Below are 24,973 nucleotides of genomic sequence, written 5' to 3'. Positions count from 1 at the left end.
GTCCACTAGGTTTCACTAGTGAATAAGGATACAACAGGCAAAAGATAATTGCTCTCTTGATGACATTCACAGGTTTTTTTTTTAAATTGCTGTTTGTTTATTTATTTTTTTTTTAGGGGAGGTAATGAGGTTTATTTATTTTTAATGGAGGTACTGGGGATTGAACCCAGGACCTCGTGCATGCTAAGCATGTGCTCTGTCGCTTAGCTGTACCCTCCCCCCACAGTTTTCGATTATGAGATGTCATAAAGGGGATGGGTACAGTCCTCACAATTCCTCTTGTGAAAACCCAGTGGACGGACACTTTTGTGTCTAACCTTCACAGATATAAAGTCTGAAAACATTTCCCTGCTTGTTCTTTTTAAGAGCTAGTATTTTTAGACCATGAGAACTTAAATGTATCCAACAACCTTATTTTGAAATTAGTTTTCCTTTATTAAGTTGATTTGAGACACACTCTGGAAAGAACCTAGAGCATTTTGCGTTAAATGCGCCAAAGCCTTCTTTTAGAAATGTTTGAAACATTTAGAATGGGCAGTTCGTAATCACCCTGGAAATTGCTTAATAACACCTATTACATTGGAAAGGGTGGAATCACTTCCTACGACTGGGGATGTAGTATCATTAAGGGACTGCCTGGCTCAGAGAACTGATACTGGTCTATGAGGTCCTTCAGCTGAGTCTCTGCTTTGTGCATAATGTTTTCCAGATTTAGTCCGTCCTGGTGAACTGTGGCTGAAGATGGAACAGGGTTGGTCTAACTGTGCTGAGGAACATGCTCCAGGTAGCAGAGGGGTTCTCAGCGCATCAGCCCTCCCCCCAGGACAGCAGTTTCCCTTGGGCACTGTTTCCCAGCCTCCTCCCTCCCGTCCCCTCCACACCCCCAGCATGCCTGTCGCAGAGCCCAGCCCAGAGCAGGTTCTCAGTCTGTGCTAAATAAATGCTTTCCGGGTAAGGAGGGTTTAGCAGTGAACCAGGGCTGGATAATGTTGTCGTCATCAAAGCCTTTCCCATTCTCTGCTCTTTAATGCCTCTGCGACAAAATTCTGTTCTGTCCAACAGATGTTAGGCACTGACCTACTGCTGGAAAGATAAGGACCACAAATCTGTATTTTGGAGATTAGGATGAGGAGAGAGGTGAGACAAGCTCAGAAGCAAAGCACAAAGATGTAATAGTGAAGAGTGTGGGCTCTGGAGTCAGACAGCTCCCCATTTACAATCTGTGTGAAGAGGGGGAGGGATGGGGGAATATTAGCTGAAATTTTTCCAAATTTGATCATCAGCAGCATCCCACAGACTCGGAAGCTCAATAGCTTCAAAACGGATAAAGGACAGATGAGACTGGTTTGCCATTGGTGACTTTCCTGCCCTCTTATAAAGAAACTATGAACTCATCTACAAAACAGAAACAGACTCACAGACATAGTAAACAGTCTTATGGTTACCAGGGGAAAGAAGGTGGGAAGGGATAAATTTGGCGAGTTTGAGATTTGCAAATGTTAGCCACTATATATAAAAATAGATTTTAAAAAACCAAGTTTCTTCTGTACAGCACAGGGAACTATATTCAATATCTTATAATAACCTTTAATGAAAAAGAATATGAAAACAAATACGTATGTGTATGCCCATGGCTGGGACAGTGTGCTGTGCACCAGAAGCTGACACATTGTAACCAACTGTACTTCAATTTAAAAAAAGACAGAGAAAAAAAACAAACTATGTCCCCCTCGTTCCATTCCCAGCCATAGCACCCATCTAGGCTATAGCACCCATCTAGGCTCAAATTCTTTCCATTTATGTTGCATTCCTTAGACGTGCACTAATTAGAGATTATACTAATTTAACACGAATTATCTTTTTGGGGGGACAAAAAAATAAGGCTGAGAAGTTGTAAGTTTGAAAACTGGGCTTGGATACACGCCCTAGTGAAATGCTGCAGGGGGGGGGGTTGCAGGGCGGGACTCGGGGTGGGAGTGGGGGTGGGGTCCAGCTGGGGACGCTGCAGAAGGCACTGGAGCCCTGGGGAGAGGTTTACACGCAGATGTAAGCGAGGTCCAGAAGAGGACGTTCTTTGACATCAAAGACAAGCTACCTGTTTAAAGTGCTGGCCCAGGTCACACTACATCGAGGAAAAGGGATGGAAGTGTTTGTTTGTTTTTTTCCCTTCTCTACCTCCCTGGGTCCCACGACCACCTCCTCCCAAGACCTCGCACTGAGGTTGCGGGTGCTCATTATGAACGGTCCAGCTACATGACATTAACCGGGTTCTCCGTGGAGTAACCAGGACATCCAAGCATCTCTTCTCAAGTAGTTTCCATGTAGAAATGCCCTTTGAAGTGCAAATTACTGGGGTTTGCTGGTTTGGCTTGGTTTTGACTCCCAAGTGCACTCACTGTTAGAAACACCAGTGACTGATTCCCAGGCGCGTCTTTGGCTTTTCCAGATTCCCAGGTCCAAGTGGCTGAGAGTCGTGAATGGAACACCAAGTTCAGAATGTTTTCTAACAATGAGTACACTTGGAAGTCTGTTTACTGTGCCGTCCCTGCGTTTCTTAACCAAGGAAGGCTCCTGAGTCTGGAGGCACTGGGGGTCGGGGGTCGGGCAGGAAACAATTAATTGAGGGAAGGAGGCTGTGGTGGAAAGAGACACCCCAGTGAGTTCACCGCTTCTGGCACAAGTACTGAAGACGCCCTTGATGTTCGAAGCGGCTGGACTTAGGAAGCCAGTGATTCTCAGTGGTAAAGGGGCTCTTGCTCAATGTTGAACCACGCTGCAGGTAACAGTTTACATCACGCACTCTCCACAGCAGTCCCAGTCATACAGTACATTGTAATTAGTCTTCTAGTTGCTTAGTGTATAGAGCACGCGCTCAAGTAAAGCAGAGGCAGCGTGCGTGTGGTTCAAGGAACTCTTAACTAGTTGCACTGTTTCGGGAATTCTACTTAATGTGTCTCCGGCCAACGTGTGAACCCACCTTCTATAGCTCAGCCGTCTTTGAATTCAAGGATGGCCCTACAGTGTTCCGTATCAGGGTCCAAAAATCTAAGTTCAGTTCCACCGGAAGCTTGGGAAAGTTTACAGTTAGTCTAAATCGCCTCACATGTGAAGGAAATAATGCTAAGAGAGTTTTTGGCAAGTTTTAAAAGTGAAAAGTGAGAACTTTCGATATTTGGAGGCAGAAGAGATACTGATAGACCAAAGACATGAAAACAGGTTTCATAAAAATAGTGAGACTTGGGCTCCAGTAGTCTTTGAGCCAACTGAGAGGCTGGGAAAGAAATCCCAGATGGGAGAATAATATAAATTTTAGCTTAAAGGCCTGAATATAGTTCAGCCAAGAATTCCACATGGAGGACCTCACAGTCAAAAGGTCGGCTTGAAAGAGCAGTTTCACACCCATTGCCCTTGGATGCAGAAATGCAAAGAATGGTATTGGGTTTCCCCCCATTGGAAATCTTTTTTCTTCATTGGATAATCCAGCAGGGGAAAAAAAAAAAGATGCCTCAGACAAACAAGACTGAAATAGTGATTAGGGAATGTATTTATTCATGTGTGAACCAAGGTCAACTGTCTGGGTTCTTTTCTCTTTTTTAGAAAAAGACTTTGTTTAAAAACAGGCATCTAGTCCATCCAGACAGCGTCTGATGAGCCCCGGAGAAAGACAAGGGCTTGGACATGGCAGATGTTGAGTGAATGTTTGTTGAATGAGTAAACGAATGGAGGCATGAACAACTGGAGAGGTGGAGTCCTGCCAAGCCAGAGCCGCGTTTCCCAAGGCAGCTGACCCAGCGCTCCCTCCTGGGTTTGTGGCACCGCAGAATCCTGCCTCCTCATCCTTCCAGAAAAAGGTTTTCCTTCCAAAGTGGCTTTTTTAAAGAGCAGCCTCTACCCTTCTTGCCCTAAAACAGGCATTCTGCCTGTCCTGCTCCAGACCCATCCACTCTTGTGCCCTCGAGGAAGGCGGAGACCAGGAGCTGGGCCAGTGGCAGTAACTTGAGTGAGGATGGAAAGGAAGACAGAGGAGCATCGTTTTGTTGTAACCCTGGCTTCCCTCAGATAATGACCACTTCTCTTCCTTCTCTTCCATTTGTTGTTCTTTTAAAATTATGTACATTTTAATTTAAGTGCTACGTGTACGTAGCTTAAAAATACTAAAGGCTTGTCACGGACAGTAACTCCCCCTTCTCACTGCCTCTTGTCTTACTTGTTAACCTAGTGGAGTCGCAGTTTTCAGCTGAACTAGTTATTGATAGCTACAGTATGCTCTTCTGTTTTTATAATACCTTGATGGACTTTGTGCATTAGCGGTAGTGTTCCCTCCAGAACTAGCAAGAGTTTTTCTATTTTCTAAAGCAGCAGCCAACACTTATTGAGCGTTTATGATGGGCTAGGCACTGTTTCAGGTGTTTTCACGTATTAATTCATATGACCCTACGTGTGAGGTGAGGTGCTGTAAATATTCCCACTTTACCAATGGAGAAACTGAGGCACAGAAAGGAAGAGTAACGTGCCCAGGGCAGTATGGCTGGGCATTCTAGCTCCAGAGACTCAGCCACCGGGAATACTCAGCTCTTCAAAGGATCTCCCCAAGTAAAGAAAGAAAGATCTGAGGCAAGGATTTAAAGTTGTACCAGGATTTGGGGGCTTGAATTTAGTTAACTGCGGAGACAGGATGCTCAACGGGAGAAACCCAAGGGGAATGCGTTTCTACTATAAGACAGGATAATTTAATCTTTTAATTGGTTTGTTTATTTTTGTAAGTACTTCTTATGCCTCCCGGCCCAAGCCCTCATATTTTCCTGAGCATATAATAAAATTAGTCTACCACAGAATCTTCATGCAAATGCTGGGTGAAAAAGCAATCCAGAGCATTCAGTTAAGATTCCCAGATGTTGGATTATTTTGATATGAGAACCTTAGCACAGAGGTTTTGAAATTGGAAATCCAGTCCTGGAAAAGAAGGGATTTATTATTGTACATATGCCATTGATCAGAAGACGACTGAGTGAGGAGGTGACAAAGTAGATGCAGATTTCACCGTTCTAGGAAGCAATCAGCTGCAAGGTCCCTGCCTACCTTAGAGAGAACCATTTCTGGAACTCTCGCCGTTCTTCCTCCTTCCCCATCTGATGAGTACTTCTATGAAAATTGTTAACTTTTATATAATTCTGGCACTTTAAAACTCACTCCAGCACTCATCTCCAACTAATGGACTCATTTGAAAGTCAGTTCCATTTATTATAAATGTAACCTTGTGGCAGATCGTCTGTCTGCAGAGCGTGGGAGAATGGGAGAGGGACCTGTGAGTTGCTGACCCTCGAGGAGTTGGCGGGATCCAGGAAATGGTATGATTCCTTACCATCTAAAGCAAGTCCAACCAATTGACCCCCTCCTAGCTCTAAAAACTTTAATTTCTGTGTACGTGTATATGATATAGTTTACGTCAAAAGTGAGGTGCAGAGATTTGGTGGGAAACAGTGCGTCTTCAGCATGCTCGAGCTGCCACAGAAACCGTGCGGCCCCTCTCTGATGTAACCTGAGGGATGGAATGCTACGAATATCCTCGCAGCATCGCTTGTTCCCCTGATCTATGTTGACTAGCACGGCCTGCAGTTGTTTACAGAGAGAAGAGGGAGCAGTTTTGAAACGGGGCGTCAGCCTACTGTTCTTTACGTGCACTTTAATAAGCCACCTGACAAGATCAACAGGAAGCAAAGAAAAATTGTGAGCAGGCGTGAAGAAGCGGGAGGAAGACGGTCTGCTTCGCCTTCCTCTTAATCAAGTTGGCACATGGCTCTGCTGCCGGGATGCTCTGGCTTGTAACGGCGGCTCTGCTAACTGCCTCCAGTGTGGGTCTGATGAAAGGAGCCTGAAGTCCCGCATTCTCCCCCCTGTGCCCTAAACAAAAGGGAAAATGGATTTTCATCGTGCTTGTGTCACTGTCATAACCCGAAATGCTCCGTTTGTCCGCTCGGAGGCCGGTTGGTGAGCGCCGTTTCTGACAGTTGTGTCACCATGGAAATGTGTGACACGTTGGTTGACGAGTTGTCTGTTTCCAGATGGGCATCTTCACTCCCAGCACCAGCCTTTGAGATATCTGACAGACCGTTTCTAAGTATTTGCTTTGTGCAGGTGCTGGTGTATCTGAGGGCCTGGCTGGCTTTGTTGCTGTATATCACGAGAGATTCTGTGCCGTGTGTTGTGTAAGTAATAAGGATAGGTCTGGCTTTGCAGGCGTGGCTGTTTGTTTTTCCTTTCTTTTTTATCTGGTCAGAGCGTGTTCCTCTAAGACAGCGTTGGCTAGCCAGCCGCGTTTGCTAATGACCCACTAAAGCCTATCCTCTTTCTAAACTGGTGATGTTATAAAAAGTCCACATGTGGGTTAATGCTGCTTTGAAAGTAATGTAACCAGAAGCTTTTCCATTTCATTGAAGAAAAATATTAGAAAAATATTAATAGTCTGTCTACCACTTTAAAGTCAGTTGCGTTCCCTGGAGGGATAAAAAGAGAATGAAGACTGAATGTCGCAGGTCTGCTCAGAGCGTGCCTGCAGGGGGCTGTGGCTTGGGGGGTCGGTGGGGACAGTGGACAAGGCCAGGGCGGCTCCTCTCCAGGAGAGACCTTTTGTTGTGCCACAGGTAAATGGCCATCGCTTTTAGAAGGCTTTTTCATAAGGTTCTGCTTAGGTCCTTACATCCTGTGCTTTCCTCATCTTATCATGTGAGGGTTTATGTCCTATGGGCAACATCATAGCATCCGCCGGAATTGTGTTTTTAAAAAATATGTATGTGTGTAATTTATATTTAGATACAATTAGAGACTCGCCGTAAGTAATAAAGATCACAGTTTAGTTCAGTTAAATGTTAGTAATTATCCCAGTGAACCATCATTTATAAATATTAATGTTACAAACTGAAGTTAGTTAACTATTTTTTTCTTTATCTCCATGTAATTGTATTGGAGGCATAGTTAGTGTCTTTTTTTTCCTTCAATTAACAAGTGCTCTTCCAACTTCTGAGTAAGTAATCTCTAATTAAATGTGCCAATTTTATTTAACTTACTTTCATTTTTTTCTCTTCTGAATACCAAATTGGAATGTTGAATTTTTTTTGACATTTTTTATTGAGTTATAATCAGAATGTTGAATTCTTGTATGCTGTAATGGTGGATCAGAATCCACTGATTAACTTGTTGATACACTTAGGATGTGGTATTCCTAAAGGGCTCATTACTGTGACCTCATACCAGTCTTTCTAATTTCTATAGAAGGAAGCAGAATCAGTCACCACCGAACTGTCAGATGGAAAAAACAATTGGCTTAGCTATGACAACGAAGTCTTTATTCCAACGTATGCAAATGTATTACTTTCCTAAGGATGAAAATTTTGAGAAACACTGGAACAGCATAATTATTTGGAGAAATATTACTGTGACAAACATGTTTTGGGGCAGTGTGTTAAGAAGTAGTGTGAAAAAGCCTGGAACCATATAGAAAATGGTATTATAAATAATAAGGGAGGGGATCATATATGCGTACAGCCATGACACCAATTTAACCAGAGACAGTAAGAGAATACATCGCAGCTTCTTCATGCTGGGCTTCTGTCTGTTAGGTAGCCTGTTACAGGCATCACTCCACGCCATATGCTAGGCAGTTAACAGCTTGTTGGTTGATAACATTTGCTAATTCCATAATTTCTGTGATTTTTTTCTGACACACTGGACTGAGGATGACTCAGAGTCACAGCTACCCCTGACCTTAGTGTGCCCAAGTCATCTCCTGTTGACAGGAATCTGGTGAAAATGTCGCCACCAAACCACTATGCTGGGGAAATTTAATTCCCGCGTTTGTCCTGTGACGTATTTTGACACTGGAATTTGCTGTGCTCTCCCTGGCTGTCGCCAAGTCCAGGTCCCAGCCGCAGCCCACTGTGCTCCCCAGCCTTGACTGACAGACCTACCAGTTAGGTCTGTGAGCTATTGTGGCTCTGCATGTGTGACTTCACAGAGAGGTTAAATTAAAGCCTGCGTGCATCATGTGAAAATAACTGCATATTCTTCCACATTTAATATGGGGATGACCAGTAGGAAAATTTCAGTTTCCAATTGTTTATGTCTGTCTGTTGATCAGTTAAGTGCTTCTGTCTTAAACAGTACTTTGCTTTCCCAAAAGAGAGAGATTAAGGTGTGGATGTCCTACATGTCATTGCGCCACAGGCAGAAAATTTGCTTAGACCATTATGTGCTATGCCCTACTGTGTATAGATTTCAGACCACCTTTAGAGACGGAATATCCGGTTTGCTCTGCCACCGTCTGCTCGCTGCGAGCGGGCAGGCTCGCTTTCATTAGCAGCCTCCGTGATCCTGAGCTATTCCCAGTGGACAGAGGAGAGCGCCTCGTAAAAACAGGCTGGTTAAGCTTCCTCCAGATTGTCTCAGGTGAACCACGTGGAAAGGCCACAGGGAAAAAGGCTCTTAACAAATTATGCTGTTGGGGTTTTCTCACTGACACTTCTCCACCGTTGTGAAAAAAAGTTATAAAATGTCTTTTCTTTTTTTGGTACTCAGACGAGTATAGGATCAAACCCGTGGAAGAGGTCAAATACATGAAAAATGGGGCAGAAGAGGAGCAGAAAATAGCAGCCAGGAACCAAGAAAACTTGGTAAGAACTGAATTTCTCGTATAACAATGAATTTTGGTGACAGCGTCGGAATAAAGTCTGCACTGCGTGTTTAAGCTGTAACTTACACACCGGCCCCCGAGCCCTGAACGTGCTGTCGCTGTTTATAGCTTGCCTGGAAGCCACACGGTTACTCCTGTATCCTGTTTGTTTCTGATTCAGCCCTTCTTTAATCTTGATGGAGAATGAATGCTTCAGGGGAAACAGAGAAAGATTATTAGTGTTTCAAAGTGGTTGAACTGAAAGGAAAAAAGCATGGAGTAGGACTGAGGTTTATGGGGGAAGGACCATTATTATTTTACCTTTTTCTCTGCCTCTGTTAACTCTTACCCAGATCTGAACGAATGGCTCAGTTTCATTATTCTGAACATGCAGTGTTGTTAAGGAAGTTGCCTTTCAAAGGAAAATAAGGTACTTTAAAGGTGGCTCTCCATCAGAATAGTACTTCACACCCAGTGTTGAAGTATTGTGGGTTTTGAGTTCATGTGAGGATTGCAGTGATCTGAAACAGACAGTTGGGGACCTCCTTCTCTAATATGAATCCGTGCACATTTCCACTTTAATAGTCCATCTCTGAAAAAGCACTTAGTAAATTAGCCTTTTTGCTGACTTCTCAAGAGATTACAAGATTGTTAAGAATATGCATTCCTTCAGTTATATTGTAGCAAAATGGCTTTTCTGTTTTATTTTGGGATTCATGATGGGCTGTTTTTTCGTGTTGGAGGGAATATATTTTTAAGAAGCTTGCAACCTCATGAAATATTTTCGTTTGCCTTAAACTCCTCTTCCCATCGTGTGCTTTGTTTTTGCTTTTACGATTTCTGCTGCAGCAGAGGGAGTTGGCAGAATGCTAGCCAGGGCTCAGGAAGATGGAAGACTGTCGTTTTCCATGTTCAGCTAGTGAGCATCATGGGCTTTCTCTTTTTCCTCTGTTCTCTTCTGAACATAAGATCTGCAGCTCCAACTACTGAAATGCCAGCAACAGAATATTTTAGACCATTTTGAAGGAGCAGAAGTACTCTATCGTAAAATCTTGCCTCATACATGGGATTTGGATTTTAAGGTACCCCTTAAGTCACAGAACCTCATCCTGCCTATGGTATGTGTTAACATCAATGCTTAAATCCAGAACAAGGCAGCTATGACTGAATACTGGTGTTAATATCATCAGACTTTTTACATGAATTTTTTTTTTACTTTGAATAGATAAATAGAAGGCCTGAGTAGTTGAAATGTCAGTAGTCATTTTTCTACCTTATTTTACTGAAAATCAGAGTTTGTCCTCACTTGATATAATTTCAGTTTGAGTTACAAAGCTCACCTTAATAATAACATTTCCACTGGAGGCTGGAGGGACACTGACAACCAGTCGGCCGATGGCCCTTTCTTGGATGTCCCTGCCCCTGCCCCTCTCAACCTCACATGCTTGTGTCTCTGAAATCCCAAGGAAATCGACAGCTTTTATCGTACAGCTTGTGAGTTTTCTCTCAGTGGTGCCCATATTGAGGGCCAGTGTGACTTGTTTCCTTCTCTCCCAGTTTCATAATCTGTCAACTTCTCGGTGCTGGCGTATTTTTCAGCCCTGTGGCCGGGAGTGGTGCACGTGCTCTCCCATGCAGACTGAATGGAGCTTCAAAAAGGGGGGCTTTCTGGCCTTTTTTACCTGCGGATTCTCTGTGTCAACCCCACACCCCTTTATTCTAATCAGAGTCCAGGCCACCAAGAGGAGTTTCCAAGGGTATGAGGACTTACATGGGAAGTGGGGACTAAATGGTTGTTTTTGGTTCTGAGACTCCTAGACTGCTTTCCCCAAGGTACATGAGTTTTCAGTCGTCTGGAAACATGCTGTCTTTGTCACCGCTGTTTTGAGGGGATGCACAGTCAAGGATTGACCATGCATGTTGTTGGAGGAAACAAATGGCCTCCTAAATTTGAAGCTTACGTTAGAAGGTGGATGAAATAGACTCAACAATTTATTTTAAAATAACCTGAGTCAAGAGGTTTTTATGTTTCAAAGAATGATTTTAAGATGTAGGTTGAAGTATTTTTTAAAAGTTTTTTATTTACTCAAACTGTTGAAATTAAGGTGTTTGTAGACATAATCAAGGCACAGGGCATGATGGTGACCACGTGGGCTCGAGAGGCTGAAATTGCCTGGGTTCAAATCTCCGCTCTGCCACTTACTCCTTATGGGAACGAACTTCACTTCTCTAAACCTCCTGCCCACCCACTGGGGGAGAAAACAGTGCTTCCTCGTGCTGTCGTGAGGGTCGCATGAGATGGTTGTTGCAGAACTCTGAGAGCAGTGCCTGGTGCCTGACCAGCACCTAGTTAGGCATTATTATCATGTAAGATGAAAAGAAGGGAGAATGTTAGAGTCAGTGTTTCTTTCATTTCACCAACGTTAATTGGTGAGAGATGTTTAAGTGAATACTTCAGGTCAATGCCAGTGTTAACGTGTGTTTTGAAAACTCTTGCTCTGGAACTATGAAATTACTTAAGTATGTTTTGAGCACTTGTTATGCACAAGGCTCTTACTTGTATTGAGAGACACAGGGTACTTAAAGTCACTGTCCTCAAGGAGTTTACAGTAAAGTCGAGGGAACTGTTCAGGTCAACCAGTATCTTACTGAGTGCCTCTGTGTACAAGGCTCTGTACCAGTTCTGCAGAAAAATACAAAAATAACGAAACCACTGAAACACCTCAAGGCGCTTGTGTTGCAGTAAACAAGGTAAGTACCAAGTGACTATAAGTAAAACAGGATTAGATGCGTAAAACAAGCTTGATTCCAAGAAGGCAACACAGAGAGCTGCTGATACCAAAGGCAGCAGATATCTTGTCAGTTGCACCATCAGGACCTACTTCATGAAAGAGTTTGTGTTTACAATGGGCCTCAAAGGACAGACTGAGGGGTACCACCCCAGGTGGAAGTAACAGGGGTAGGAAAAGCTAGATATAGTCAGTAAAAAGCACATGGGCCTATTTGACTGGGGAGTGGGAGGGAGGAGGAGAAGGGGCCAGGAGTATAGCAGTGGGAAATGAGAATCAAAACATAGGTGGGGTCATACATACACAGAGCCTTAATGTCCAGCTGAGGGGTCTGAAATCGGTTCAGCGGATTGATGGGAACCTTTGAAGGCTTTAATCAAGGGACTGGCAGAATGAGATTATGATTCAGGAAAGTTTATGCGGCATCAGCAGGTGTAACATGGGTTGGTGGGGGGGCGGGGGGGAGCTCATTTATAATAGTTTTTGCAAGAGACCATGAACCCAAACCAAGGTGGCGGGGCGGGGAGCAGGGAAAGGGTTCAGGCATGGCTGCAGCAGAGGCAACAAGATTTGACAGCTTGTTGTACATATTCACGGAAGACAGAGGAACCAGGAGATGACAGTAATCACAGGACTGTGACCCCCTGGAAACATGACCAGTGGTGGTGAAAATAAATAGTGACCTCAGTGAAATGGTAAAACCACTAGGGAGATTGTGTTTGACGAAAATATAAGGTGTTCATTCACTCATTATTCATTACTCGTTCTTGCCCACCCCTACGAGATCAGGTGTGGTCCACAAGAGAGAAAGGGAAGCCATCGCTCCCGGGACAGTGTAGCAAGCGCCTTGACAGAACACCTGCCTCACCAGGGCCTTAGGCTCTGTGCTTTGGAGGACACAGAGGCGCACCAGACCAGTCTCACCTTAGGGAGCTCACTTCCTGGTAGCAGATAGAGGGCATGCAACCTGAATGACCACAACTCAAGGTACACTGCAAATGCAGAGGCTGGTTTTGAGCAAGCAGAGCTTTAGGAATCTACAGAACATCCATGCACAGGAGCCTAGCAAAGTCCACATCCGTGAGTGTGTGGAGCACAGAAGCATTGCCTGGGACGTGCTCGGAGTTCAGTGTATTTTTGTTTGCTTGAATAGATGAATGAATGTATAAGTACGAGTAGCTGGACCTCTAGGTTGGTTTGTACCTAGTAGTTGCTCAATTATATTTCGATCTCTAGTCACTTGGGCCCTTGGACCACAGTTTCTACGGATAGAGGAGATCACACTGGTTTTCTGTGGCTGGTGGTGACTTATTTATATGTCAACCATTTATGTGCTCTGAGTACAAAGATGTGCATTCATCCAATTTTCATCACTGTTGGACATCCATATGTTTCACTTTGCTTCTCAGACTAACTCCTTCTTCAGAAAGGTGGTATAAAGTAGCAGCGTTGGCTTTGGAGATGACAGATAAATACACATTGATGTGGATCCTAGCTTATTTCTAGCTTTATCATTTTGGTCAAATACATGAATCTTCTGAACTTCAAGTTCCTTCTCTAGAATCTGGGAATAATAAAATTATTGAAGTATTAGGAGAAAACATAGGAGAATAGGTTTAGAGTCTTAGCAAAGGGAGGCTTTCTTATGACATAGCAAAAGCTCTGAAGACAGGAAAATAGTTTATTGCAGTAGATCAAGATTAAGGACTTCTGTATAACAGAATAACTGCAAAAGAATAGTTAAAAGGCAACAGCCTGAGAGAAAAATATTTATGACATGAAAGGCTTAGTCTCTGGGATTTGTAAAGAACACTTGTAAATAATTAAGAAAAAGATAAGCCATTAGAAAAATAGGTAGTTGAAATGAACAGATGGTTCACAGTGGAGGATACTGGGCACTAAACATGTAAAAAGATGTTCCGCGTCGCCGGTACAATGGCTGTTCTTTTCCCAACTTGCCGCCTTAGAAGACTCCCACAGGTCCTCTCCGAGCGGTGCTGGCTGCAGCCCGGGCTGTGCTCCCCAGGGGCTGGCGGACCGCTCTCTAGAACACCTCTGCGCTTTTGCTCTCTCAGTTAGATGCATGTTTTCCAAGAGCCCGTATGATGGTTTCCAAACCTGTTTATACTGGTTGAATGTCATTGTAATTATGTAATTTTAGTTAAGTAATATGTAAACCAATGAAACACAAGTGTGGAAAGAGAGCTGTTATAGTGAAAATTAAATTAAATGCTTTGGAAAGTCTTGATGAAGGCACATTACTGAAACCTTGAGGTTAAATTCAATTAAATTCTGTACTCAGATTATTTCACAAGGTCTTTACATCCTCACTTCACGTAAGCAGCCAAACCAGGGAGTCTCAGATGTGCATTATAAGGGTGTGGTTAATGCAGAAAGTGTATGTGGAACCCTAGTCAGTGATTCATTACTTGAGAAGCTTTGTCCTTGTGTCCAAAGATGGGAGGGGAAATGCACGTACACGTATTTTAAAATAAAGTAATATGCTTAAGTGTATATATGTACACACACACACACATTTTATTTTGCCCTATTTTAACTCACTTTATCATTTAATTACCTGTCCAGATGGTGTTGCCCAATGCAACTTTTATTGTAATCAGGGAAATGCATATTAAAACATGATTCTTCAGGTTGGCAAAAATTTGAAGATTGATAATATCAGATTTTGGCATGGTCGTAGGAAAAGGTGTACACACAGACTAGTGGGAAACCTCTCGGAGGACCATTTAGCAGTAGCTATTAAAATCTAAACAGGCACACCCATGGTCTAAGACTTCCCTATCTTGGTATCCACCCAACCAGCTGCCTGTGTGCGTGAGGAAACTTGCACAAGACTTTCACTACAGCATCATCTCTTTCAGTGGAAAATTTAAAATAACCTTCATGCTTGCCAGTAGGAAGATGGTCCAGCTGTAGTACACTAGACAGCAGTTAAAAGGAATGAGTTAGAATTTATGAATCGTCACAGAGAAATGCAAATTGTAGGTTGGGTGTTTATCGTATGATACCATTTAAGGTTTTTTTAATAAAACGAAAAAGCAACACTCTACATTTTCTGTGTGTAGGGATCCATAGAAAAACCTGGAGAGATGTGTCTCAGACTAGCTGCAGTGGACACCTGAGTTAATGGGGGGTGTAAGCATGCCACAGCTGGGTCTCCTCCTCTGCAAAATAGGGACAATAATTGAACCCACTTTAGCAGGAAGTTGTGAAAATTAAATAAGACATTCCTGTAAACTCTTAGCACAGTTTCTGGCATAGAAAATGCCATTGTTGGGCTGTTGTCAATAGTGGAGTTGGATTGGGTGGGAAGGGTGAGAAAGAATTGGGTGTGGTGATGAAAGGGGATTTTTATCCTTAAACTTAATATTTTTAATTTTTAAAGAAAGTACGAGTGTATTATTTGTGTGATTTAAACTTGATTTTTAAAGAAGTGGAAAATAGTAACAAAACTCTGGCTTTTACTTCTTGGTTACTTGGGGATCTGGAATGAAGGAGGGTTGTGTCATTTTTTCGTTACCTTAAATGTCCTCAGTTTTACATCATTCTCAGGTATCTGATTAACAGAAGGCAACCTTAAGGAAGCTCAAGGATCACACAGCTTCATTTTATTTAGGTTAATAGTTTTACATGTGAATAATTTAAAGGTAAATTGCTCCAGACGTGGCAGTATTCAGTCTGCTTCCCTCTCCAAAGTATCTTGACAAATAAAAGACATTCCACATTTAGTTCTGAAATGCTCCCTCCTCCTGCTAGAAGCGAAAACATGATCACATTCTCCTTGATTGACATTTGCCATTCTTAAGCCGTCCTCCCTTAGGAATTAATTGATCATTTGATGTTGGGTTTCTTTTGGATTTATTTTGGGGTTTGGTGTGTATTTCCTCGACTTACATGTATTACAATGGTTTTTGAGTCGTTATTTCTGGAAATCTTTGTATAAATGAGAAGATTCTCTTCTATCGGATGACACAAATCATGGTTGGGTGAGCTTTTGATTTCAGTCTTATCTAGAGAGTTGAAGACTGAGTTGAAACATGCTTGTCTAAGTCACCAGTCCTTGAATACAATCAAATGACAAAATGAAACACAGAGCTTTCTAAAGGGATGAATGGAACAGGAGAATGGAATCAAGGTTAGGTGTGGCTACACCCTCTTCCTGCCTGGGGCTTTGTGAGAGCTTCCATATGTATCTCCAGGGCATTACATTTCCAAGGAACATCAGGATATCCAGTTGCAAAAAAAAAATGAAGGCTTAGAGATTAGGAGATGTGTTCGATAAAAGGAAATGCTCCAGAAACCTCCCAGCGTTCTGTTTGGAGCAGTGGCATTCAGCTGGTGAAAACTGGGGCGTGGCCCTGACCTGCCAGACAGGCTGTGGGTGAAGCAGGCGCCTGGAGAGGGCCAGTGTTCTCCAGAGCGCTGCAGTGACTGACAGCCTGGAACAAGCCAGAGAGTCGTCCGCAGCCGAGCTCGGTGCCTGCAGGTCAGGAGGGGAGCTAAGTGCTCGGGACCACAGTCACCACGCCACTCTCATCTCTAGAGAATGCCCGTGGGGATTGAAAGGCGTGGGAATGAACGTTGTAAACTTCGACTCAACGTCATTCACTGTAAGAAGATACATTAACTCCCATCTAGATGGTCTCATAATTAGGCAGCCTCTAAGAGTCAGTTTAAACTCTTCTTTTTAACAACTGTTTACTTATCCTATGACTCTACAGAGCAGCCAACATAACAGCAAAACTGACTTTTCTGTAGAGAGGTTGTTCTTGGTGCCCTTAGGAATGGCTGTTTATCTCTGAGCGCTCCTCTCAAATGAAGGTCAAATCATTACTTTCGGAGACTAAGGCAAAAGACCGTGATTTCAGAATGTCCCAATTTCCCAAGTCATTTAACCGTCCCTAGCACTCTTGAGAATAAGGGGAAATAAACCAACAAGAGTAAGCTGATATCATAGATAAAGCGTCAAGCCATATACAGCACCTCTTTTTGCCTCCCCTCCCTCCAAGGTGCAGGTTGGATTTGAGCCCAGGCTGGGGCTGAAGTGGGTTGTGGGGGGCAGGGCGGCGGGGGGAGGGGAGGATTTGGACTTGAAGGAGTTACTTCCTAGTTTGTGGAAGTTCTGGAAGATTGAGGGTTCCCAAGCCAAAGTGCAGTTGGGGAGTTGTCCTGAGAGTATCAGATTAGACAGGAGAACCTCTTCTTAGAGCAATTCGTAAACATCACTTTAGCGCAAGACTCCTCCCCCACATTCTCTGCTTCTCACTAATGGTTTCATTCCCGTTTCCTGTTCTCTCGTGTGTGTGACGTTGACATCAGCCTCAGGTTCTTGCAGATAATTAGAGGAGCAGCTTCGGGCCCCCGGACCCCACCTACCTGAACCTTGTAGTTTCTGAAGGGAGTAGCTGAGTAGCTCATGAGAGCTTTCCTTACCATTCTCTTGTATTTTGTTTGTTGCGGCATAAAAGGCATAGAAGGGCAGAATGCTATCTCTCCATCGATCTTGAAAGACATCTTTTGTCCAACTAGCATTTCTGTGCTACTTGAGCCAGGCACACTCAGGTCCTGGCACTGTGGGAGTTCAGAGCAGAGCAGGACTAGAGTCTGATTCACTAAGAATGAGGGATTTGTCAGATCAACCTTCCAAGTTTCAAGTGTTGAGCAGAAACAGAGTTCCTGATTCAGGAACAGAATGTTATGAGAATGAAAGAACACCCACAAAGTGCCTTGTAAACGTAAAGTCCAGTACAAATGACAGTGACTGTTGTCGCCACTAGTTCAAAGGACACCTGGATTCATTTCTGAGGTTAGTTGCTATTTCATGGTGGAAACAGTTAAGGAACAGCATTCTTCTGGTTCCAAGTTAGAGTTAATACCTGTTCCCCTTGAAGAAAGGCTTACACTATCATAGCACAATTCTTTCTCCCAGGAAGAAGGGGCAATATTAAAGTGTACACCGATCTCCCCCGATATCCAAAAGCAGTGTACCGATAAAACCTTCTGTAGACTGAAATGGTGTCAAGCGGAGAAGCAGTCACTTTAGGACATATCTTGTTTATGGAAGCACAAAATAAACCGAGATAAAGCACAGGCGCAGTTCAGAGCTACAGCGGCTTGATGCTGGGGTGCTGAGCGTAGTTCCCGGGGAAGGCGCCACTCCCACCGCGCCGGCAGCCCACGAATGACTCCCCGTTTCCCAGCATTGTCACAAAACGTGATTGCTTTGAAGTACGCCTTCCTTGGATGCAAGGTGCTGGCTAAAAGTTGTCGAACCTAGTTCCTCCTAACCCTCTCCTGCCCAGAAGAGCATAGCTTCTGGTTTGTTCTCTGAAACCTTCCCAGTGTAGCCAACACGAACAATACCTTAGGTTTCAATTTGGGGCCTCTTCTCCAAGAGCCAGGCCGTAGTAATTCGAGTGGAAAATGGAAAGAAGTCCTCTTCAGACCTTGATTCTGTTTGGTCTGCCCAGTCATTTTGGATATTGGATTTATTTGTGCTGCTGTTTTAGCACGGGCATTTTTTTTACCCAGTGGATTTGGAGGGAGACGAGTGACAAGGGAGAAGGCCACGGAGGGCCCACCACCCATTCGAGTGCCTAGAACAATACAGCACAGGGGTGCCTTTTCTGCAAGCTGTTCATGGAAGTCTCTTATCTCCCATGTGATGCTAAAAATAAAACCAGAGCATGTAAGTTTCACTCATCAGTTGGCCAACTCAGTAGCCAGTAGTAGGGGTAGCGTTACCCAAAATTAATAATTTATGCCCAGAAGGTGAGAGTATCGAAAGAAACCGTAATGTCTCCAAGAGTCCCGGCTTTGCAAGGTGTCTCTTCTCGTGGACTCTTTGGTGCGTAAATAATACCCAGTATTAACAGAGACACAGGACCCACCAGCCTCATGGGTTGTTTCTGAAAGATTCTTGGTAATTCTGACAAAGGATTCTATTCCTATCATTCAGAGAAGCTGGAAATAAACCACCAGGCATAAAAAATTCATACTTCTTTGGAAGGAAGAGGATGTATGGTCTAGCTTTCACATTATAATAGATAAATGAAGGTGCCATTGTAACTGCCTGTTTCATGTTCACAATAGATCTAGTTTATTTACTCCGGATGACAATAGATGCCAACTGTCCTCCTACTTTGAAAATTAAAACCATTGGTAATGACAAATGTATTTTCCTAAACTTAATGAGCTGGCTTCATTTTTCTGTTATTTTGTTGTTGTTCATGTCAGAGTGTGAGGTTATACTGCAGATTTCCATTTACTGACAAACTTCTGTTCGTAACTAGATTATTCGAGGGCTTGCTTAATTGGAGGCAACCTTTTTTAAAAAATATACTTTATGGGTTAGTACAGTTGAGGGCACTTAGACCCTCAGCTTAGACCCTTAGAGCCTCTGAGACAGGAATCCAGTGACTGGAACTGGAAAATGAGGTCAAGGTTGGCTTCAAAGCAAGGCAGAAGGGACCTTGGTAGCAGTGGAGCGCAGGGACCCTGACGGGACTCTGGGTGTCTGGCCAGGGTTCCGTTATTCTCCTGCATCGGAGACACACAGCGGCTGAAGGCAGTGTCAGGGAGCACCAGCTGTGGGGCAGGAACAGACCATCCCGTTGTAGGGAAGTGCTCCCCGCGTCCTGCGGTGCCTCGGCGCGCGCGCCAGAGCCCCCTGCTGGCCGGGGGCTGCGGGGCTCGTGGAACAGAAACAACACGGAGCCGTTGGCTTTGCTTTACTCCTGTTAATTATCCTTTTTAAATTAACTTTTCCCTGATTATAAATGTGCTGCTTGCTCGAATGACTTCAGAACATTCTGGGGAAAATGCAAAAATGAATACAAAAATAAACAGTCATAAATCCCATCACAACTGTTTGTTTTTATGCCTAAGCACTTAGAAATACAAGCTTTTTCTGGACAAAAATGGACCTGAATTTCTTACAAAGCTATACATTGTCTTACCATATGTCCAGCAATCATGCTTCTAGATTTGAAAGAGTATGACCCCACAAAACCCTTCACATGAATGCTGATACTAGCTTTGTTCATAATCACCAAAAGTTGGAAGCAATCAAGGCGTCCTTCAGTGGGTGAATGAACAAACGGTGGTACATCCACACGATGGGATATGAGTCAGTGAGAAAAAGAAATGAGCTACCAAGCCATGAAAGCACACGGATGAGTCTTTAAGTGCACATTTCTCGGTGAAAGAATATAGTCAAAACGGTATGTTACATATATGATTCTACGTATATGACTTTCTCAAAAAGCCAAAACCATAGACATGGTAAACAGGTCTGTGGTTTCCACGGGTCTGTGGGAAGAAGAGGGCTAAGTAGGTGAAACAGAAATTTTTAGAGTGGTGAAACTATTCTGTATGATATCATAGTGGTAGATACATGATACTATGCATTTGTCAAAACTCATAGAACTTTGTAATAAAGAGAGTGAACTTTAATGTTTGCAAATTTAAAAAAAAAACATTGAGATCAGGGGATCGCAGGATAGAATGTAGGCTAACAAAAGGATCTAACAGTATTACAAATATATGAAATAACCTCGCTGAAGAAGATGGGGGAAGAAATGTGCTGACCTAAGTAACTTTGGAAATGAATGGAAATTGTAGGACTGAAAGTAAGAAGAAACTTTACAGAAGCACTATGCACTTGTTTTGCAGCGGAGCTAAGATTTCACAATTCTGAAAACACTATAATTAATGAATTAGTGGCTCCTGGATGGTGGAGCCAGGTTCCCTACTGTCGGAGTAAGAGGTTACAGACACACATGGGGAGGTGGCTAGAAGCCTCCTGCAGCAGTAGATTAGAGCTGGGGACATTAGTGTGAATTAATGCTTAGTTAAATGTAGATAAAGATGGATACATGCAGAAATATTGATGGATATTTGTATCCATATTTGTAAACATACACACATATGGGCAAGTATATCTTTGTATACATATATGTGTATACATGTATTGATAACCTATGTTTATATGTGCAGGTGTAGATGTGTGTGTAATCACACACACACACATGCACACACAAGTTTCTTGCTCTCTCAGCTAAGAGGACCTAAAAGCTATGACACCCCAGTAGCAACAAGCATTCCCGACACCCAGATCTTATTTCTAGCCCCATTCTCCAAAAAAAGGAGCCAGGATTTTTTGGACAAGTGGCTGATTATAGGGCTGGGAAATACATAACAATCCTGGAGCATTTTGTAGTGCCCAGATTAGGAAGCATTAGGTTGTGCTATAAATCTGGAATAGTACACAATGCATTTACTTTATACAGATTATAAAAATAAATATCCATGAGTCCTATACTGATACAAATAAATGATTGGATAATTATTTAGTGACTTCCTTAGAGAGAGTACATTATGGAAATGAGGGGAGAAACTTGACAAACACTACCTGAGCCAGGTGACCAAAATTAACATGGACAGCGTTAAGTTTATGTTGATTGCGTGTCCCTTGCTATGACATGATGAGAATGGCTTAGACCTCTGTGGTCTTCCTCCCCAAAACCCGTAACCTCAGTATAGCCATGAGAAAAACATGAGATGAACCCCAATTGAGGGACATTCTACGAAATACCTGGCCAGTACTCCTCAAAACCATCAAGGGCATCATAACCAAAGAAAATCTGAGAAACTGTCCCAGCCAAGAGGAGCCTAAGGCGATATGACAACTACATGTAGTGTAGTGTCCTGAATGTGATCCTGGAACAGGAGGAGGACACCGAGTCAAAACTAGGGAAGTGTGAGTATCATAACAGTGCTCGATCATTCATTGTGACAAGTGTACCATCCTAGTGTAAGAGGTTAATTATAGAGGAGACTGGATGCAGGGTGTATGGGAACTCTTTACTATTCTCACAACTTGTCTTTAAGTATAAAACCCCTGTAAATTATAAACTTTATTTAAGTATAAAAAAATGGACCTGTCCTATACACATTGTGAGTATACCATTTGAATATACCATAATTCAACTGATACTTTAATGAGCAATTTTTTATAATACTTTGTATCTCCAGTCATTCATTCTCTTACGATAAATCCCTAGGGGTAAGATTACTGAGACAAAAGATTTTTTTTAATACGTATGCCAAATTACTGTATCTTTCACCAATTCATCTTCCTACTACCAAAATCTGAGAGTGTCCATTTCTCTTGACCCTTTACCATGTGGGGAGCTTTACAGTGTTTAGCTGTTACTACTCTGTATCTTTTTGTTTCAACTTGCATTTCTTTGGTTACTAATGAGTTTGCACTTTTAAAAATGTGTTTATAACTTAGCATGTAAGGTCCACAAGGATGAGACCCTGTCTCTTTTATTCAGGACCTTATACTAATACTAATAATACTAATAAATAGTTAATGAATAAATTATAATTCTTCTGTTTCATTTTTGCTGGAATCATGTTTTCCTTTCATTGAGGGGGTGGGTAAGAAAGGCAGGACAAACGAATTTGGTAATTCTATTACACATGAATATAAAACTGGATATCTTTTTTTTGAGTTATAGTCAGTTTACAATGTTGTGTCAATTTCTGGTGTAGAGCACAATTTTTCAGTCGTACATGAATATATATATATTCATTTTCACATTCTTTTCCATCATGAGCTATCACAAGATCTTGTATATATTTCCCTGTGCTATACAGTATAAACTTGTTAAAACTCAGTATCTTAATGAGGAATTCCTAAGTAATGGCCTCCTTGGATGTTATTCAGAAAAGTTGGCCCATCCTTTATTATGCCGTATTTGATTTTGACCCAAGATACTGGCCCACAAGACCATTGCATAAGGTGGAAAGAAGTGTGACATTTGGAGGAATCATGACGTTAGCTGCAATTAATCCCAGATTAAAATATTCTTCTAGAGTCACTCACCCACCCATCCATCTGTACATCCTTCCATTCAGTTTTGAAATATTCAACAGTTATTCCAACAGCATTGCATTAAACATACAAAGATGGCTGGGCAGTATCACCTTCACTGCTGCTGGAAGATCTGGGTCCTTCTATAGGTTTCAAACTCCTGATGAAGGGCATCCTTACTGTTGTGGACCAGGAGCTTCGGAACTTGACGTGGTTCCTACTTTATCCTCAGGACAGCTCATAGTCCTGTAAATGATGAAATAATTGAGATGAAACTCTTTGAACCGGATATTATTGGTTTTACTTCCTTCGTTGTAGAAAATATTCTTGGAAGTTATTTCTTAAGGTATCTAACAGTTTGGGGAGTGCATTGAGATTACCTACTAATAATAATATTTTCTTAGTTGGAACAGTGGTGAATCTTTTTTACTCCTTGGTTAAAGACTCTTCTGCATCTAAGTTCTGCATTCTGTAATACAGTGATGTTTTGTTTTAAGGCAAAAATAAATGTATCTGCAGGGATGAATGGGAAAAAATAGCTTTTATTTTAAACTTAACATTAGCTATTAAAACCCCTTTTATTTTATTTTTGTATGAATTTTGGCTATTATGATAATTATTTTCATACTGTTGGTTTCCATGGAAAATTAACTTCCAGTTGTAACATCTTCATTTGTCATCAAATTATCATAAAATTTATACAGTGTATTCTCCTTACCGTACTACAGTGTGATTGGATTATAAGCTTCCAGTTTTATCTTTGTTTTAATTTTAGCCCTTTGTTCCATGACATCTTTCTTGTCCATCATTTGGTTTTGTGGGTTTTTTTTTTTTTAAACCAAGAAACATATCAGCATTAAGAAAGATTGGCCCAGAGTTCTGATTGAGTAAGCAGAAGCCGTATCAGTGTTGCGACATACACAGGAATCTTCTGATCAGATCATGAAATGCAACTAAAGAATCCACAAGAGACGTTAGCTTGTGCTAACTGACGAAAAATGTCTGGAGGGTGGGGTGTCTCTGGGTAGCAGGGTTATAGAAGATTCTTCTCCTTTTTTAAAATTTCTCTCTGTGTTTAAAGTGCTTTCGTCCTTAATGAACATTTGTCACTTTTACAACTCAGGGAAAGGAAGTTGTACAAGAAGCATTTAAAACGCAAGGATTTACAGCAGAGCAGCAGCATTCATGCTGCCCCAAATGTTAGTTGCTTTTCTCCTTGAAATGCACATCTCTGTGAGAGGAGGGAGGACAGTTCACCCAGCTGCGTCTCGGCTGAGGACCAGCAGGACCTTCATTCTGCTCTGGGTGGTGTGGTGAAGGAATAAATGCAGCCCTGTAAACTTCTCAGGGCTTTATAAACTTGGGAGGTAAATATGTTCACCATGGGGACAAATTGCTTCGTCTTTTTAAGAGTTCTTTAAAAGATACAATGAAAATACTGTGGCGAAACTATTCCCATTATTTAGCAAGGTGGCAGTTATTTTTAAATTTTCTTATTAGTGTTAATGACAGAAAACTTGAGTGACCCAAATTACCCAGGGAATGGAGCAATGCTGATCAAGTGCCAAAATTCCTTTATTCTTACCCTGTGATTGAGAGGGTTTTTAAAAATTGAAGTAGAGTTGGTTACAGTGTGTCAGTATCTAGTGTGCAGCACAATATTTCAGTCATGTGCACACATATATTCATTTTTGTACTTTTTCATTAAGGGTCACTACAAGATATTGCATATAGCTCCCTGTGCTATAGAGAAGAAATTTGTTTTTTATCTATTTTTATATAGATACAGTAGTTAATATTTGCAAATCTCAAACTCCCACCCTCTTTCCCCCTGGTAACCATAAGGTTGTTTACTGTGTCTGCATCTGTTTCTGTTTTGTAGGTGAGTTCATTAGTGTCTTCTTTTTCTTTTTTTAGATTCCACATATGAGTGCTATCATATGGTATTTTTCTTTCTCTTTCTAGCTTACTTCATTTAGAATGACTGTCTCCAGGTCCATCCATGTTGCTGCAAATGGCATTATTTTATTCTTTTTTACAGCTAAGTAGTATTCCATTGTATAAATATACCACAGCTTCTTTATCCAGTCATCTGCTGATGGACATTTAGGTTGTTTCCATGTTTTGGCTATACTACAGAGCTACAGCAATCAAAACAGCATGGGGTTGGCACAGAAACAGACATATGGATCAATGGAACAGAACAGAGAGCCCGGAAGTAAACCCACAGACTTACAGTCAATTAATTTTTGACAAAGGAGGCAAGAATATACAATGGAGTAAAGACAGCCTCTTCCGCAAGTGATGTTGGGAATACTGGACAGCTGCATGTAAATCAATGAAGTTAGAACACTCCCTCACACCATACACAAAAGTAAACTCAAAATGGCTCAAAGACTTAAATATAAGACAAGAACTATAAACCTCCTAGAGGAAAACATAGGCAAAACATTCTCCTGCATAAATCTTAGCAGTGTTCTCCTAGGACGGTCTACCCAGATGATAGAAATAAAAGCAAAAATAAACAAATGGGACCTAATTAAACTTACAAGCTTTTGCACAGCAAACCATAAACCAAACAAAATGACAACCTACAGAATGGGAGAAAATATTTGC

At 42.1% G+C, this 24,973-nt stretch overlaps 1 protein-coding gene across 1 annotated transcript in view; it reads left to right on the top strand.

Moving 5' to 3' along the window:
- C21H1orf21 (chromosome 21 C1orf21 homolog) overlaps positions 1-24,973 on the top strand; it is a 206,587-nt gene that overhangs the window by 103,993 nt on the left and 77,621 nt on the right. The window contains exon 3 of the mRNA XM_072945940.1: positions 8,572-8,666. Within this exon, the coding sequence (XP_072802041.1) occupies positions 8,572-8,666 (95 nt within the window). The remainder of the gene's footprint in view (positions 1-8,571; positions 8,667-24,973) is intronic.

The sequence above is a fragment of the Vicugna pacos genome, chromosome 21 (genome assembly GCF_048564905.1).
Source record: "Vicugna pacos chromosome 21, VicPac4, whole genome shotgun sequence".
In the NCBI taxonomy this organism is placed as follows: domain Eukaryota; kingdom Metazoa; phylum Chordata; class Mammalia; order Artiodactyla; family Camelidae; genus Vicugna; species Vicugna pacos.
Note: the sequence above shows the minus strand (reverse complement) of the source record. Positions and strands in the feature narration are given on the sequence as shown.